This window comes from Vanacampus margaritifer, chromosome 16, assembly GCF_051991255.1.
Source record: "Vanacampus margaritifer isolate UIUO_Vmar chromosome 16, RoL_Vmar_1.0, whole genome shotgun sequence".
Classification (NCBI taxonomy): Eukaryota; Metazoa; Chordata; class Actinopteri; order Syngnathiformes; family Syngnathidae; genus Vanacampus; species Vanacampus margaritifer.
The window spans coordinates 435,703-452,747 of NC_135447.1; the positions used below are offsets into that span (position 1 = coordinate 435,703).

The following is a 17,045-nucleotide window of genomic DNA, read 5'->3' on the forward strand; positions in this document are numbered from 1 at the left end:
CCTTAATCTCCACTTTTCAAAGTTGACTATTTGGGATTAATTTGAAGGAGGATAACCCCTTGATGAAGGTCACCTTGCCCCGCCGGGCTTTGAAGAGCGCCGGACGGACGCCTTGCAGATTGTTGCCATGTACTTTGGAGTGTTATGTACATTGTGGCTCTAGTTTAGTGGCCTGTGTGATCAATGTTCTTGTGTTAGGTTCTGCTAGATGTCGTCTTGTGACCAAATTCTGTCCGTCAAGAAAAGAATCAAGCAGCTCAGAACGCTGAGAAGACGGATCAGAAAATATGACGGCAAAAAGACTTGACAGCAGTGGAATCGATTGTAGAATTCTTACTGGTCTATAAATCACGGAATGCTTTGAGTGCTGAACGTGGCTCAATTAGTGGAGCCCAGAGTTCAAAGTAAACACGGCGAAGCGGCATTTAGGTGTCGCGCCGCACGCAAATGGCATAAGAGAAGTGAAGTCAGCCCTGAGTGTAAAAAAAACTTTGCTTTGCTCCTGTTGGGGTTCGTTTGGTTCCGTCTTGCGGTGTTCTCTTATCTTCTCTTGCGTTGCAGAGCATCGGAGGTCAGGGGTCAATCGCGGTGTCGCGTTGATGCTTCAGACTGCTTTAGGTGCGCAAAATAGTACAGCTTGAATTATTTGCGCAGTCTTTCCTTCAGCTCACACTGGACCTGCTCGCCTTTGGCGGGAGGAGGAGGAGGAGGAGAATGCGTCCGACCTCCTCGTACCTTCAGCGATTCATTGCGTCTCACAGCACAGCAGCACTCGTCCTGTCAGCGGGCCAAAGGAGGACCAAAATTAGGACGACAAGGAAGATGGCATGCGGCTGCTATGTTGTGTTTCTTCTCCTTTTTCTTCCTGGTAAGTCCGACTACTTTGATTTTAAACAGCTTCCTTCGTCATGTCTGTTTATTGTATTTTTTGACCACATTCTCAATTCTTCTGGTCCTCATGAGCCCCGCAGAGCCGTTCCTCAAGGTTGTTGTTTTTGTCTACCTGTTTGGAGACAGCAAACGCTAATAAGCTGCTGCTCACTTACTATAGCCCAATTTCTTTGAATTGTCCCTTTAGAATTAAACAATACGATGAAAACACATTCAGGCGAATGTCAATCTTGAATCTTCTTGTGGTCCACCCGCCGTCCGTAGATGTCCGTAAAAAGGAAGTCGTGTCGATGTCTTGTAGATGATTTTGGCTTTTCTTGCACGTCGTCCACCTCATGCCCATTTTTGTACATGCGGCGCTAACGAGCGGGAGTCACTTGTCATATTTTATCTGAAGGTCCTTGAAATAAGCACACTGCCTTGTATGTGCAAAAAACACAGCACAATCCACATCTCCACGTGATAACATCACGCGCACGCACACACACACACACACACACACACGCACGCACATGTAACACGGCTGATCAAATGATTGATTAGCAAACCACTTGACGATCCGACACGCACACATACGGTATTTACGTACACAAACACACATACTGTAGAGACCTCATCTGTATCTTAGGTTTTGAAACACGACATGGCCATGTGTCTGCCATATTGGATGTGGCAGAAAACATAGATAATGATTAGAAATGTTTACATATTACTCACCTACTTACTGTTTTGGTCAGGTAATAATTTATTTTTTTTTAAACTCAGGGGATTGTAGTCCCGAGAAGCAGAAGACTCTAGTCCTGAGAGAAGGTTCGAGTTCTGACTCCAAAGAGTCGGTATGAGTCCCAAGAGAAGGTTTTAAACGTAAGAGTTGTTTCTAGTCTTAAGAAAATTTGTAGTCCCAAGAGAGAATACTGCAGTCCTGAGAGAAGTTCTGAATTCCGACTCCCAGGAGTAGGTCTGAGTCCTAAGAGTCAAGGTTTTAAACTCGGGTAAAGTTTGAGTCCCAAGAGAGAAAGCTGCAGTCCTGAGACAAGTCCCAAGTGTTGGTACGAGTCCCAACAGGTTTTAAACATGACAGGAGGTTCTTTCCAGTCCAAAGAAAGTTCTGAGAGAAGATTCTAGTCATGCGTGAAGGTTGAAATCCTGAGAGGTTTGGGCCCAAGAGCAAGTTGTGGGCCCAAGGTTCCGCTATAGAGCTCTCCATAGGAGTCTTCACCTTTGTGACATCACTTCCTGTCAGCGTGTCAGTCGGCTCACGGCCGCTACGCTCACAAGCTGCTGAGCGACTTGCTGGCCAACTACACCAACGCCCTGCGGCCGGTGGCCGACACGGACCACGTCATCAACGTGACGCTGCAGGTCACGCTCTCGCAGATCATTGACATGGTGACCGCAAGACACGCCCCCTCCCCGGTTGCCGGGGGTGACTTCAGACTCATGTGTGTGCGTGCTTCTCCAGGACGAGAGGAACCAGATCCTGACGACCTACCTGTGGGTGCGGCAGGTGTGGATGGACGCCTTCCTGGCCTGGAAGAAGGACGACTACGACGGGCTGGACACCATCCGCATCCCGAGCAGCTACGTGTGGCGGCCTGACATCGTCCTGTACAACAGGTCGCTCTTATTCGTTGTCGCGGTCGTCTGGGGAAGAAAAGTGACGGGAGCAAAAGCCAGACTGCCATCTCACCCTTTAAGTGGTTTTCGTCCGCCGCAGCGCCGATGACGAGTTCTCCAGCTCCATGGAGACCAACGTGGTCTTGCGGCACGACGGTCAGGTGATGTGGGACCAGCCGGCCATCACCAAGAGCTCGTGCTCGGTGGACGTGGCCTTCTTCCCCTTCGACGTGCAGGAGTGTCACCTGACTTTCGGATCCTGGACTCACAACGGCAACCAGATGGACTTGTTCAACGCCTTGGACAGCGCCGACCTGGCGGACTTCATCCCCAACGTGGAGTGGGAGGTGAGCCTTAGTTGTGGGTCTGCTTGCGGAGTGGCCGCTTTGTCTTGGATATTTCTTATGCAAAACTCTGCTCAGATGAAACGTGAAATGTTTTCCACAAGCAAGAAGATTTAAAAGCCGTCTTCTGAAATTCGGAGAAGCTCCACACGACTGTTCTTTTGGCAGATCCTGGGCATGCCTGCCAAGAAAAACGTGATCCTTTACGGGTGCTGTTCGGATCCGTACCCGGACATCACCTTCACGCTCCACCTGAAGCGGAGGTCCTCCTTCTACATCTTCAACCTGCTCCTCCCCTGCATGATGATCTCCTTCCTGGCCCCGCTGGGCTTCTACCTGCCGGCCGACTCCGGAGAGAAAGTCTCGCTGGGGGTCACGGTCCTGCTGGCCCTCACCGTCTTCCAGCTGCTGGTGGCCGAGAGCATGCCGCCCTCCGAGAGCGTCCCGCTCATCGGTGAGTCCGCGTTGACTGGCGAGTCCGCCTGCTGTGTACCCAGAAGCCTTTGCAATTGTTTGCAGATGGCAGCACTTTCATGGCACTTATTTTTAGACGAAGCTCCTCCCCTCACTTCAACATAGTTCACCCTCTCACCATGTTTAATATTTTTGTTTTTCGGGCCACCCGCCGTGGCCTAAAATAAGAATAAGAATAATGTTTGTGGCGTGTCGCCGGGCAGGAAAGTACTACATCGCCACCATGACGATGGTGACGGCGTCGACGGCGCTCACCATTTTCATCATGAACATCCACCACTGCGGCCCCGAGGGACGCCCGGTGCCGGCGTGGGCGGAACGCTTCATCCTCAAACATCTGGCCCGAGTGTGCTTCGTGTACGAGGCGGCGGACGAACCCCCGGGCGGGCCGGACTCCCGCAAGCAGCCGGAATCCGACAACGGGGCAAAGTGCAACGGGGAGGCGCGGGGTCCCGACAAGGGCAAGGGTGACGCCTTGGTTGCCCTGGAGGAGGGCGCAGATGGCGGCGGGCAGTCAGGAGACGGCGGCGCGCAGAACCGGAAGGAGGCGTGTCCGTGCCATCATCACCCAGGACTGTGCAGAAATGTGGAGTACATCGCCAACGCCTACCAGGACCAACGTGGCGCGCAGCTGCGCGTGGGAGAATGGAGGAAGTTGGCCAAGGTCATGGACCGCTTCTTCATGTGGCTCTTCTTCATCATGGTCTTCATCATGAGCGTCCTCATCCTGGGCAAGGCCGTCTGACGCGCGCCGTGTGTGTGCCGTTTCCGTCAGCGCTGTCAAATGTATCAACAAGTCACATGACATTAAAAAAACATGTCACCCAATTTCCTTGTTGCTTCTTTACTCTTCTCTTGTCAATCTAAGAATGATTGACAGGTGTGTTACATGACGTGCATTCGTGCCGACGTAAGTGAAACTTACGCTTCTTTCTGAATGTTTCTTCCTATCACACCGTCAAAAATAAACAGTCAATTAATAACACAATGAAAGTGTTGTAGATATATTGATGCAGAGACTCAATGAATCACTGAGTTGCGATTTTGTTTATTATTATCTTTATTCAATCAATTTGGTTATCCCTGATATTTTACCTGTTGCTGTGTTTATTATCAATTGATTATGTCATCATTATTATGCTTAGGTTTATTGTGTATGGTGTGAAAGTGTGTTTGAATGTTTGACAGCCTTGCTCATGTTTGTATGGTCAGGTGACCATCGCATTACGTGTTGCGTTCATGGTCCAAAAGGAGCGCTGGCGCCTCCTGCTGGTGACCAATAGTCACGAGCCCGCCGGTTCCTTTCCAGGGGAACTTTCCAGCCAGCGGATGAGCTTCTGCTTGTCGCTGACTTTGTTCACGTTTGCTAACATGTACTCACTCGTCCACTTCCGGTCTCTCCCTCCCTCCCGCTCTGGCTTCAAGGTTCATATTCCACTGGACTCCTCCCACTCAGTCCTCCTCAGACCTTCTCATCTTCCTCTACGTCTTTACGGGAACAAGCTGCTCCTCTTCATCATCACTACCTTCATCCTCAGCCTCAGCTTCAGTGAGTCTCGGTTTTTTTTTTCTCTACTCTTTTCTGGAACTTTCTCCACCTCGTCTATGCTTGCGGTGACGTGATTGTGATACTAATGAAGGTGCTGCAAACGTGTTGGTGCTACTTTCACTTTTGTTCGTGGCAAACAGCCAAACATTCTCTTGACTGCAAAGCAAACAACAACACTCACTAAACTCTTGCTTTTCATTCGAGGTGGAGCGACAGCGCGCATGTTTACATTCCACCAGTGATCGGCTGCTTCCTTCCCGCCTTTCCAATCTGTCTTCTTGGTGGCAAGCATGAGAAGCACGAAGGTCATGTGACGTGTGGACACGCCTTTCCTTTCCTGTCTTGTGCTCCTCAGCCTCGTCGTTCCGTCCCATCCGTCATGGAGGCCAAAGTCAGCATCTTCAGCAGCGTCAAGGTGACCATAACCATTCGAGTAACATTTAGCAAATAAACGCATCCTCTTATGAAAAACATGTCCACACAAGTTGGTGTCTTTCGAATTGATTTTCAAAGTCCCGAAATCGATTTGATTTCATTCATTTTTTGATACCGTCGTGCCCTTGTTTGTGTGTGTGTCTTTATTGGGAGCGCTCATGTTCATGTTGTACTCGATGTGGCCACTTGGGGGCAGTGTGGTTCCACGCGTTCTGATACACCGCGTTAAGTTGTAGCCACATTAGAGAGAAAAGGAAAAAGTCACCATCAAGTCATGGCAATAAAAGTTGTTGTTTTTTGCAGCGTAGGAAGCGAGCATGCCGGTGAGTCACGTTAACTTGCTTCTCTGTAAACATTCCTGAAGCGTCCTGTAAGAACAGACGTTTATTGGAGTGATAAACGTGCCGCGAGGAGCATGCTAATTAGCATTAGCGAGTCGTGATGGTGGTGCTCATCTGTGCTAATTAGCATTAGCGAGTCGTGATGGTGGCGCTCATCTGTGCTAATTAGCATTAGCGAGTCGTGATGGTGGCGCTCATCTATGCTAATTAGCATTAGCGAGTCGTGATGGTGGCGCTCATCTATGCTAATTAGCATTAGCGAGTCGTGATGGTGGCGCTCATCTATGCTAATTAGCATTAGCGAGTCGTGATGGTGGCGCTCATCTATGCTAATTAGCATTAGCGAGTCGTGATGATGGCGCTCATCTATGCTAATTAGCATTAGCGAGTTGTGATGGTGGCGCTCATCTATGCTAATTAGCATTAGCGAGTCGTGATGGTGGCGCTCATCTATGCTAATTAGCATTAGCGAGTCGTGATGGTGGCGCTCATCTATAAATTGAAGCAGAAATCATTGACAATCAAATGATTTTGGATGGGAAATTGATTGATATCAATGAAATAATCCAAATGGGTTGTTTGAACCGCACATGAAGTAGTTCTCTGAAATAAAAATAAAAATTCGTTTAGTCATCCCAGCAGAAGAGGACAATGGCCGACATTTTTCAGACCTCGGAGGGAGACCAGATTGGTGGAAAAGATCGGTTTATTTTCAAGGGATCGGCCAATCGTCGATGTTCCAAAATGAAGGGCAATCGGGGCCCCCCTACTTTTGAGCTTTGCTATTATTGAAAAAGGTCTGCTTGGGCCCAAAATGGCTGCCGGCAGGTTGCGACTGATGTTTGCGATGTCTCGGACCCTTTGAGGTGTGAAGCTGGTGTTTTTTTGTGGCGCAGTTTTTCGTGGCGTGCCAAAGCTTGCTGCAGCTGTCGCAGCTGCTGGTGTCGGGCTACATGAAGAGCTCCATCTCCACCATCGAGCGGCGCTTCGGCCTCTCCAGTCAGAAGTCGGGTTTGCTGGCCGCCTTCAACGAGGTCAGCGCAAACACTTTGGCGTTTCTCTCTCGAAGGGTTCATTCCACAACCGACTCACAATCGTCCCCGATGAGGTCAATGTTTTGAAACGATGTCAATGTGTGCCGTTGAATCTGCCATTGGAAGTGAACGGGGAATTGGAGGCTACAAAATTGTGGCAAAGGTGTGAATATTTGGAATAATAAAAACACATCCAAGAATGGCGTGACTATTTGGAATATGTTCAAATTGGAATAAGAATCAAATTCATTATGTGGAAGTAGTTGGATGCCAAAAAAGGTGGGAGGAATAATATATATATTTAAAAATCTGAAAAAGAACTTTCACACAATTGACGGGACGGGAAGCGGTCTTTCCATAATTGCGGGTCGTTTTTGGAATCGGCGCTAATGGAGGAAACCCTGCATCGTACATGAGCGAAGGTTGCCGTTGAAATCCTTCCAGGTGGGCAACACGCTGCTGATCGTGTTTGTCAGCTTCCTCGGAAGTCGCGTTCACCGCCCCCGCGCCATCGGCTTGGGCGCCCTGTTGGCGTGTTTGGCCTCGCTGCTGATGGCGTTGCCGCACTTCTTGAGCGGGCCGTACCGCCACGGCGACCGGCGCTTCCCCAACGGTGACCGTGAGTCCAAACCCGCTGGCCGCCACTAGCGTTCCAGACGCAGCAAGTACTCGAGTACAGATACTTGAGTTTTCCCGGCAGCCACCTGGAACGGCTCCATCCTGTGTCGCGCGGGGAGCGTTGCGGCCGCCAACGCCACCGCGCCGCTGTCCAATCGGAGCTGCGGCGAGCAGGGAAGCTCCGCCCATGAGGGCGTGTACCCTCTGCTGCTATTTGCTCAGCTGCTGCTGGGCGTGGCCTCCGTGCCCATGCAGCCTTTCGGCATCTCCTACATCGACGACCACGCCAGCAAGAAGAACTCGCCGCTCTACCTGGGTTCGATGCCGTCATCACACCTTTTAACGGTCCGCTGTTCCCGCGCCGCCGTGACATTCGTGATGACGTGTTTGTGTCAGGCATCCTATTGGCCGTCACCGCCATTGGCCCCGCCTTCGGCTTCCTCAGCGGTGCCTTCCTGCTGCGATTCTACGTCGACTTTGACAAGATGTCTGCAGGTGCGCACTTTTTTTTTTAACGTTTGCATCTTTCCATCTCAATATACTTGAGCCAGGAAAAGCCTCCATTTTGTGTGTGCGTGCGCCAGACGAAGTGCAGCTGGATCGCGGCGACCTGCGCTGGGTGGGCGCCTGGTGGCTGGGCTTCCTGGTGGCGTCTTGTCTTCTCTTGGTGACCGCCGTGCCGTACTTCTTCTTCCCCAGGAGGATGCCGCCCGAGGTCAGGTGGACGCCTCCGCGGTGTCATGTGACCTCCGTGCTTTTCATGATGTCATGTTTTTGTGTTTGCGCAGGATGATCCGGAAGCGGATGAAAAACGTCAGCTGGACATTTTCCAGGAAGATGGCATTCTTCACTTCCTTAAAAGTCAGTGTCTGCTTCCTGTCCTGCTTCCCGTCAGTCTGGTCTGGTCTGGACGTGGCCCCTGATGCGTGTGTGTGTGTGGTGGGGGGGCCTTTGTCTTTGCTACATTGTGGGGCCCACGCACATGTTTTTCCAGGTTTAACTACTATTGTGGGGACCGACTTGAAACTGTGGGGACATTTTGGTGGTCCCCACAAGTTCAGACCTCTTTTTGAGGGTCAAGACTTGGTTTTAGAGTTTAGGTTAGAATTGGGCTATGTTTGGGGTAAAGGGGAGGGGCTAGGAAATGCATTATGTCAATAAGATATAGATATATAGATAGATAAATAGATCTAAGTGTTTTGGTTGGGGTTAGGGTTCAGATTAGGCAATCAGTTGTGATGTTTAAATTTAGGGGAAGGGGCTAGGAAATGTATTATGTCAATGGGATGTCCCCACGAGGATAGTAAAACAAACGTGTGTGTGTGTCCCCTTTAGGCTTTCCCAGCATGTTGTGTCGGACCCTGCGGAGTCCCGTCTACCTGTTGGTGGTCCTGGCGCAGATCAACCTGGCCGCGATGGTGGCCGGCCTCGCCACCTTCATGTCAAAGTTCATCGAGAAGCAGTTCAGCCAGACGGCAGACTTCTCCAACGTGATGATCGGTGCGTCTGTCTGTTCGCATGTGCCCGCTCAGCGATGCGCATTTGTGTGAATCGGAATCTGACCAAAAAGAAACACACTTTGACCAACTTACAGAAAAGAATCACTTTAAATGCAATCCTTCTGGTCTTCCTCCCAGGTGGCGTGAGCATCCCCCTGGCCGTGCTGGGAACCGTGTTGGGCGGAGTCCTGATGCGGCGCTGGACTCTCGGCGTCACCGGCGCCAGCAGGCTCTGCACGGCCGCCATCTTGCTCAGTCTTTGCTTCGCCTTCCCTCTGATCTTCATGGGCTGCCCCACGCAAAAGATTGATGGGATCTTCCCGCCATGGTACCAATATTCGCACCTCAAAGCAAACATAAACGGCAAAATCAATCAGACAGCCAAAAACAGAACCAAAACAAGACCCAATATTACAGACCAATATGTTTTTTTCAGGGCTGATACCGATTAATAAGGCCTCGTTACACCAATCCGACGTTGGGCAAATGTGACCGACGACGACCCCATGTGACGTCGGCCCAGAGGTCACATGGGGTCGTCAATAGACACCAAACCCGACTATGACATACCTTCAGCGCATGCGGCAGAAGTAATTCCCCTCCGTACCATCGGCGGCGCTAGTCATTATTCCTAAAGGCAACCGGAAACCTCCTTACGGGGGCGGGATATAAAAATGTAAACGATGCATACCGGTTACTTATACTAATTACAAACCAGGGTTATTTTCATTTTAGTTTGTTTTGTTTTTTAAATTGACTTTGTTTTTAATTAGTTTTTTTTATTATTATTTGGAAGTCTGAATCGATAGCCAGCCCTAATCACGATAGCGTGAAAATAAACAAGAGCAGCAACAACAATAAAAGAACAAACCCGCAAAAGCAGCGCTAAAACCAAAGTGTGTGTTTGTGTTGTTGTGTGCGTCAGGCGCGATGCGGCGGCGCAATGCAGCTCCACGTGCATGTGCGTCCAAGAATCTTTTCATCCGGTGTGCGGGTCGGACGGCGTGGAGTTCACGTCTCCGTGTCGCGCCGGCTGCGTCGCCGTGGGAACGGACACCGCCACTAAAGTCATCGTAAGGAATAGTTGAACATTGCAGCCTGAAGGGGGCGCCGGCGTCACGTGGTCCGCGATACGAAGGAGCACTCAAATGTTTTTCTGCGCAGAACTTCACAGAGTGTCGCTGCGTGGGCGGGGCCGGCGGTTGGGCCGCGCCCAGAACGTGCGGCAGCGGGTGCGGCCACCTCCTGTTGCCCTTCGTGGTCCTGATGGCCGCCACCTGCCTCACCGCGTCCTTGTGCCAGACGCCGTCCTTCGTCCTCATCCTCAGGCAAGGAAGGTCCACAACGGCCGGCAGAGCTTTGCCGGCGACACGCCCGCTTACGTGTGTGCGCGTGTGTACAGGACGGTATCGGCGCAGGACAAGTCGCTGGCCGTGGGAATCCAGTACATGCTTTTCCGGGTTCTGGGTGAGTTGGATGACATCGCGGCGGAGCAGGCAGGAAGCGACTTGCGTTGTGATGCGTCCGCGTTTGTGTTTGGCCGTGCGCAGCCTTCATGCCCTGCCCGGTCGTGTACGGATCCGTCATCGACTCCACCTGCGTCCTGTGGGACAGGAAGTGCGGCAAGCAGACATCCTGTCTCTACTACGACTTGGACCGCTTCAGACACAGGCCAGTCTCTTTGAAAAAGGCATCGCAGCAGCGGTGGCAAATCCGGGTCACAAAGTCAAAAGCCTGCCACAGTTTGGCTTTAGCCCCCCATGCTAGCTCGTTAGCTCCCTAGCAGGTAAACCAGCGCTAGCTAGGGAGCACGCTAGCCGCTGATCTGAATATATGACGCAATGGATATCATAAGCCGTTGAAGCCACAGGGCGGCCATCTTGCTTGAGTAAATCAACCGACTCCAAATCGTTCTCCATAGAACATTAGAATTGCAAACGTAACAGAACCGAAGCAACAAGACAAAAGGAAAAGAAAAGAAAAAAGGCTTAGGGACAATCAATTCTTCAAATGGTCAAATAGCAACAAGGCTTGCTTTGTTCGAACCTTCATCAATGTCCTTCCAACACTTTCGATTTTCTTATTTAAAAAAAACATTTAAATCACGGTTGATTTGAGGACGTTGCACGTGCAATGTTTATATTCACATTTTCTACACGTTTGTACACTTTTTTGTTCATGAAGTTATTTGTTTAAAAAAATGATTTACTTTAAAAAAAAGTGTCTTTTCTCCACGTCACGCGTTTCCGGTCGAGCGTCCGCAGCCTCCACAGTTTGGCTTTAGCCCCTGATGCTAGCTAGCTAGCTCGCTAGCCGGTAAACAAGCACCATGGGAGCTAGCTCGGGAGCTAGCCAGCTAGCACCTGAAAGTCATTCCATTCTCATGACTGCGTGCCGGCATCCTAACATAAAGAACGCCCAAAATATAACAGACATGGTCAGTAAGACCGGCAACGCAAGATGGCCGCCCTCTGGCTTCAGCCGCGCTTCAAAGTCCGTTCATACGCACGTCGGTGGCTGACGTGCGCCTGGAAAACGGACTTTGTGTGTGTGTGCAGGTTTTTGGGCGTCCAGGGCGTGTTCATGTGCGGGGCTCTGCTCTGCTTCATCCTGATGGCGCTGGTCCTGCACAGGAGAGGGCCGAGGCCCGCGGACCCGCAGGCGACCAATCGCAGCGTCTACGAGCTGGTGAGCGAGCGCAGTAAGGAAGAGGAAGTCAACCCGGGGCACGCCTGAGCTGGCTTTGGGGGCCACTAGGAAAAGCCTTGGAGCATTTATTCAACATTCTTCATGTCCACTTGAGGCAAAGATGCGCTACTAGTGCGGTGAATTGCAATACTAGTGCAGACAAAGACCTGAAGCCGGAGATGACGCACATGAAATAAATGCTTGAAAGGGGAAACGTGGCCAGACTGAGATGCCATCAGGCGCAGTTCCGCTGACGTCCACCGGGGGAAGGTGTGGCCTGGCTGGCCGACTTCCTGTCACGCTGGATGCGACGCGCGAGTGCAATGCAGCCTCACTGACGCCATCTTGCGTCCCTCGTGAGCGCATGGCTGGCAGGCGTGTGTGTGATTTTTCTGTCTGTGCGAATGCGTGCCCGTGAGTATGGGTGTGTGTTGTCGTGCACGTGTGCGTCAGTGAAGGAGAATTTTTCCATTCTTTATATGTGAGTTTGTTTTGTTTTCTTTGTTGAATCAAAAAGAGGGAAAGCATTTCCTTCTTTTGGTTTTGCAACACTGGACTAACCACAGGAATGTGACGCTCAAATCAAAACCACATGGCGCGCGCGCGCACGCACACACACGCAAATTCATTGACTTGAAATATGCGTGTGATATGATCCACATGTGGTAGCTTCATTTTCTGTGTGTGCGTTTTCAAGTTGTTGCTTTCAAATGTTTGGTTGTTTGAGTATAAAAGTCATGTGACAGGAATGCAGCTTTTTTTTTTTCCATTGTCATGTTTATTTTGTAACGTCACACAAACGTACCACAAGTGACGAAAAAGGCTTAAAAAAAAAATCACTTCATCCTCGTTGCCCTCCTAGGACCTGCTAAGAGTGAGTGCGCGCGCGTGTGAGTCTTAGACGTTGAGGTCCTTGGGATTGACGACCCTGCCGATGAGGAGGAGGGCCCCCGAGGCTTCGTCGCGGATGAGGAAGACGAAGGGTCGGTCCACGCGGTACGAAAGATGGCCGGTGCTGGAGGAGGCGGGCGCCGACTGCTCGCCCTCAGCCGCCGTCTCCATGACGACCTTGTGATTGATGGTGACCAGCTTGGCGGGCTGTGCCGCGATCTTCTCCAAGTCCTGGTCGGCGAGCCAATCGGTGAGGCCTGTGGGGGTGAGGGGGAGGAGCCAAGAGTGACGAGAAAATTCCTTCCTGGAGGTTTTGGAGATTTCTCGCTTCCAACACAAGCTGATTCCAATCAACGGGATCGTCATCAGGCTTGTGCTGACGAGCTGATCATATATCAGCTGTGTTGGAGAAGGGAAACATCCAAAGACCTCGAGGACCGCAATTGGTGAACCCTGCCCTATGCAGACCAGGCCAAAGACCGACCCCAAATACCCCTGGCGACACCCAATTCATAATTCTTAGTAATATTCGAAAATTCCCGACACCCACCCTGAAGACCCTAAGAGACTTTTCTCAATGCAGCAAACCTACAGGAAGCTCCACCCTAAAGACACCCAAAATGGAGTCCAGATCCATCAAAGAGCCGCCAAACGACTCCAGAAGATCCACCATAAATGCCGCCAAGAGCGAGCCCGAGACACGCCCACACTAAGAGCGCCCTTGAGAGAGCCGAAAGAAGCCCGAAGACACCCTCGGACCCGCCCAGGACTCACCCAGGTCGGGGAGCAGCGTCATGAGATCTGCGGCGTAGCTGAACTTGAGGACGGGCAAGGTGAGGGTGACGTGCGTGGCGTGCAACGTGCTGCCCAGGTCGTGCACAAACTCGGCGGTCAGCGTCTCCTCCATGGCCGTCAGGTTGGACGTCACCTCCTGAGGCAGGAACACAAACATGCTCACCTGGTTCTGCAGGAGGATCTGCGCGATCTGCAACAGGAAGACAACACGCAGAGGTTGGCGGTGGCCGTCGTCGCCGTGACGTCACTGGAGTGGGCGGGGCTGCCCTCCTCGCTTACCGTGCAGCTGAGGTCAGAGTCCACGCCCATCTTGATGGGGTAGTTCTCCTGTTGCATCATGGGAACCCGGACGGGCGCTTTTCCCTCCTGCTGGAAGTTCTGCAACGACTGCGGTTGGAACGCCGTCGCCCACTTCCCTGTTCGGTGACATCGCCGTTGTTGTCGTTTATGATTTTGCCGTCATCGCTCGCCTCACCTTGAAAGAAGGCGCCGGCCACCGCGTTGACGCCGGCGTTTCTGGGCAGCGGCTTGGCGAGGAGGCGCTGCACCTTGTTGCCGGTCTCCGTGGCGACCCAGTCGTTGACGTCCTTGGTGTCTCGGCTTCCGCCCTGCAGGGCTTTGGGTCGAATGCCGTATTGCTGCTCCACCGTTGTGAAGAATTCCTGCTTGAGGCGCAGACCTGAAAGAAGAAGTCCTGTTGCATGATGGGAAATGTTGTGTCAAGACCAGCACATCTGGCTACGGTTCCGGTGGTGAGGACTGACGTCTGGCCAGGTAGATGCGGGCTGCGCTGCTCAGTCCTTTGTTTCCTGTCTTGACGGAGGCCAGGAGGTCCCTCAGGGTGTTGTGGAGCTGAGGGTCCTGCAGGGTGTGGTACCTCAAGGCCCGGAACAGCTGCCTCTGGGCACGCTCAGAAGCGCCTGCGGAACCAACGGCATTAGCCCAGATGGCGGGATGCTCGCCCAAAATGAAGCCTACAAGCACTCCGAAGACACCCGGCAGACATTCTGGAGACACCCAATACCCATCCTTAGTACAGCCAAGGGACACCCTGGCCTGAAGAGGTCCAAAGATATCCTGGGGACACCCACCCTCAATTCAGCCCGAAGATACCCTTAAGGCACCACGAAGACAACCTAAGACCCGCCCTCAAAACACTCAAACATCCTGGAGACACCCCAAAGACAGCCTTTGAGACACTCTGGAAAGACCTAAGACCCAACCCAAAGGCACTTTTCAGACACCGTATGGTGACACCCGAAGTGCCCACCCGGAGAAACCTACCCCGAAGCTAGTCTAGAAAATGTCCTACGTGCTCTCACCCATGGCCAGCTGGGTGAGGACCGCAGAGACGCTGATGGGCGCGAGAAAGACATTGGTGTTGTCCTGTTGGGCTGCCAGCGCGCGGAAAAGGTTGTAGCCAAAGTCTGAGGTGGCGGCGGCCATCTTGGTGGCAGGCGTGGTGAAGAGCTCCACATGTTCCTCCTCGCCGGCCGCCGGCTCGTCCTCCGTCTGTGCCTGCGTCAGAAAAGAAGACACAAAATGGTTGCTTCGACTCAACTGGCAGACAAACAAGCTCACTTGTGGCTGAAGCTAAACGGTTTGTGGGTTTTGACTTCCTGGACCTGGATTCCCGTACCCTGGAACTTGTCTGAACGTGGACCAAGTATAAGCTATCCCCTATAAAGTGTCCTCTATATGTATGTACCCCACAATTCATCTTGAAAAGTTCAAATAGTCGCACTCTAGTAGGGATCCCCTTAAGACTTCCCAAGACCCGGTCCAAAGATACCGTGGAGACACATTGGAGATGCACTCAAACCAAACTGTACAAACCCTAAGACCTACCTTGAAGACTCACCCTCACCCGGAGACGCCCTGAGAACAAGCCTCAGACTAGAACAGAAGAAACACTTTGACGGACAACCTGGACAAACGCCAAAAATCACCCTATGGACCACCTAAAGGTCTGGATACGACCTAAGCCCCACCTTGGAGAAACCCAAAGAACCACCCTAAGATATCCTGGAGACCCAACATCTAGAAACCCTATCCTAAAGACACCCCGAGACCCGAAGGCTAAAAATACCCTGGAGACAACCGAAGACCCGCCATGAATGAACCCTGGAGACGCGCCAGAGATTTCCCAACAAGCCTCCTAAAAGCCAACCTGACAAGCTGGGGACACCCCGAGAACCATCCTAAAGGTACGCAGGAGACACCTGGAGATGTCACGAGGTCTTCGCCAGCTGACATTGATCTGCTACGTTGTCGTTATCGGAAAGATTCACAACACAGCGTTGACATTTTTCTGGGCCGGGTCTCATCCAATCCGGATCGTGAAATGATTTTAGCATCACATCAATTCACCATGTAGACGATACCTGAACCACAACCAAGACCGCCAGGCCTAAAAGCAGGAGGGGGCTTGTCTGCTTCATCCTGAAACACACACACACACACACACACACACACACACACACACACACACACACACACGTTAAGGTTGCAATCGATTGAGGCTTTCCACGAGTTTTGATCTCATTGTGTATATGTAAGCTTTTATTTGGTTTGACTTTACATTCATTTTTACATCCCTCTGATTTAAATTTACATTCCAGTTAACAAAAAATGTGTTTTTCAGTTCAGTTTTTTCTTTTTCTTTTTTTGTTATCGATAACAAACGTGACGCACAAACCGACACGGCTGGGAACAAAAGTGGGAGATTTCAACGTAAAAGCTCAACTAAAAAACATGTTTGTGTGCCCTGCGAGCCGTATGACGTCATCACCCGAACGCTGGGTGTCAAAGTGCACGTTGCTAGCACACGCACGGGTGCGAGGTCACCAAATTCACAACAGCAGATTTCTCTGGCACTGCCAGTACGTACTTGCGTATTTATTTTTGGGACGATTTTTAAAAAATATATTTCACTCCCTACGTTTGACTTGTACTTTATACTTTCCTTGCACATTCAACTTCAATGTTGACTTTATATTTTGTACTTACATTATAGGTACATTTCCAACTCGGTACTGGCGTAGATGGTGTTTTTTTGTGCCGAGGACAACAACTAAAGCCCCTCCCCTCACCCCCCCCCCCCCCACCCCTTTAATCAAGTGCAGGAGTTAAATCAAAACTTGTACTTGTCCCAGTCTTTTTTGCACAAATAGCAGACATTACAGATTGTGTTTGGCACCTCTGCGCGACGGTCACGTCACATTTGCTGGTGACTACCCCCCCCCCCCCCACACACACAAAAAAAGAGCCCCCGAATACGTCAGCGCGATCAAAAAGTGTACACTTGGTTGAGTGTTTGGCACTTTTCCGGTTGTGCCCAAGTTTGTCAAGTAAACGCGCGTTGGAGGAAAAAAAAAAGCGTCACGAAGACGTAAACGAAGAAGAAGCGACTGACGCGCGCACTCACCTCGCAGCAGCGTTGCTCTGTCGCTCCACGTCGCCGCGCGTGCCAGCGGGCGCGCGCACGTCACCGGCTCGCTCCCGATCGCGCGGGGGACGCGCAGCCGACAGCCCGACACCGAACTTTGAAATGTCCTCTCTTGCTTCTCGTTTGTTCAAACGTTTCACGAACTTTTTTTCGGTCCATTCACGTGTGACTTGACACGCGCGACGGAAGCATTCGTACACGTCATGGAAACGTGCACGTGCATTCACGCGACACGCACGCAACTGCTGCATGTGTTCCCATATAGGCGTCATGTTCACAAAATTGCACGTGCAGTGACGTCATACATGACGCAAACGTGTTCACGGAAGATCTTCAAATCTCAAGGCAACGCTGGACTGTCCGGACAGTACCGAGAGTGGCCGCTAGATGTCAGCAGACTCACATCACAACTTCACTTCCC

At 51.4% G+C, this 17,045-nt stretch overlaps 3 protein-coding genes across 5 annotated transcripts; 2 read left to right on the forward strand and 1 right to left on the reverse strand.

The window, feature by feature from the left end:
• The first annotated feature begins 217 nt into the window (after positions 1-217).
• Positions 218-4,154, forward strand: LOC144036051 (neuronal acetylcholine receptor subunit alpha-10-like). The gene is made up of 6 exons (XM_077546314.1): positions 218-868; positions 2,135-2,280; positions 2,354-2,508; positions 2,609-2,855; positions 3,021-3,306; positions 3,530-4,154. The coding sequence occupies exons 1-6, from the start codon at positions 715-717 to the stop codon at positions 4,069-4,071; spliced, it is 1,530 nt and encodes a 509-aa protein (XP_077402440.1). The 5' UTR covers positions 218-714; the 3' UTR covers positions 4,072-4,154.
• Positions 4,155-4,715: 561 nt separating this feature from the next.
• slco2b1 (solute carrier organic anion transporter family, member 2B1) lies at positions 4,716-12,239 on the forward strand. 3 transcript variants are annotated; one of them, XM_077545897.1, is made up of 15 exons: positions 4,716-4,875; positions 5,080-5,290; positions 6,548-6,685; positions 7,130-7,304; positions 7,386-7,619; positions 7,700-7,798; positions 7,888-8,018; positions 8,092-8,164; positions 8,639-8,803; positions 8,941-9,130; positions 9,728-9,875; positions 9,967-10,130; positions 10,205-10,269; positions 10,353-10,473; positions 11,361-12,239. In XM_077545897.1, exons 2-15 carry the CDS (start codon positions 5,255-5,257, stop codon positions 11,536-11,538), a joined length of 1,917 nt encoding a protein of 638 aa, XP_077402023.1. In that variant the 5' UTR covers positions 4,716-4,875; positions 5,080-5,254; the 3' UTR covers positions 11,539-12,239. The 3 variants fall into 3 exon arrangements, with proteins under 3 accessions (XP_077402023.1, XP_077402024.1, XP_077402025.1); XM_077545898.1 differs by having other exon boundaries at positions 5,231-5,290; XM_077545899.1 differs by lacking the exons at positions 4,716-4,875; positions 5,080-5,290 and adding an exon at positions 5,318-5,633.
• A 5-nt stretch (positions 12,240-12,244) lies between these two features.
• Positions 12,245-16,911, reverse strand: serpinf1 (serpin peptidase inhibitor, clade F (alpha-2 antiplasmin, pigment epithelium derived factor), member 1). The gene is made up of 8 exons (XM_077545901.1): positions 16,604-16,911; positions 15,561-15,618; positions 14,499-14,694; positions 13,941-14,096; positions 13,652-13,855; positions 13,456-13,592; positions 13,156-13,366; positions 12,245-12,638 (listed from the first exon to the last, which is right to left on the reverse strand). The coding sequence occupies exons 1-8, from the start codon at positions 16,894-16,896 to the stop codon at positions 12,388-12,390; spliced, it is 1,506 nt and encodes a 501-aa protein (XP_077402027.1). The 5' UTR covers positions 16,897-16,911; the 3' UTR covers positions 12,245-12,387.
• Between the last annotated feature and the right edge of the window lie 134 nt (positions 16,912-17,045).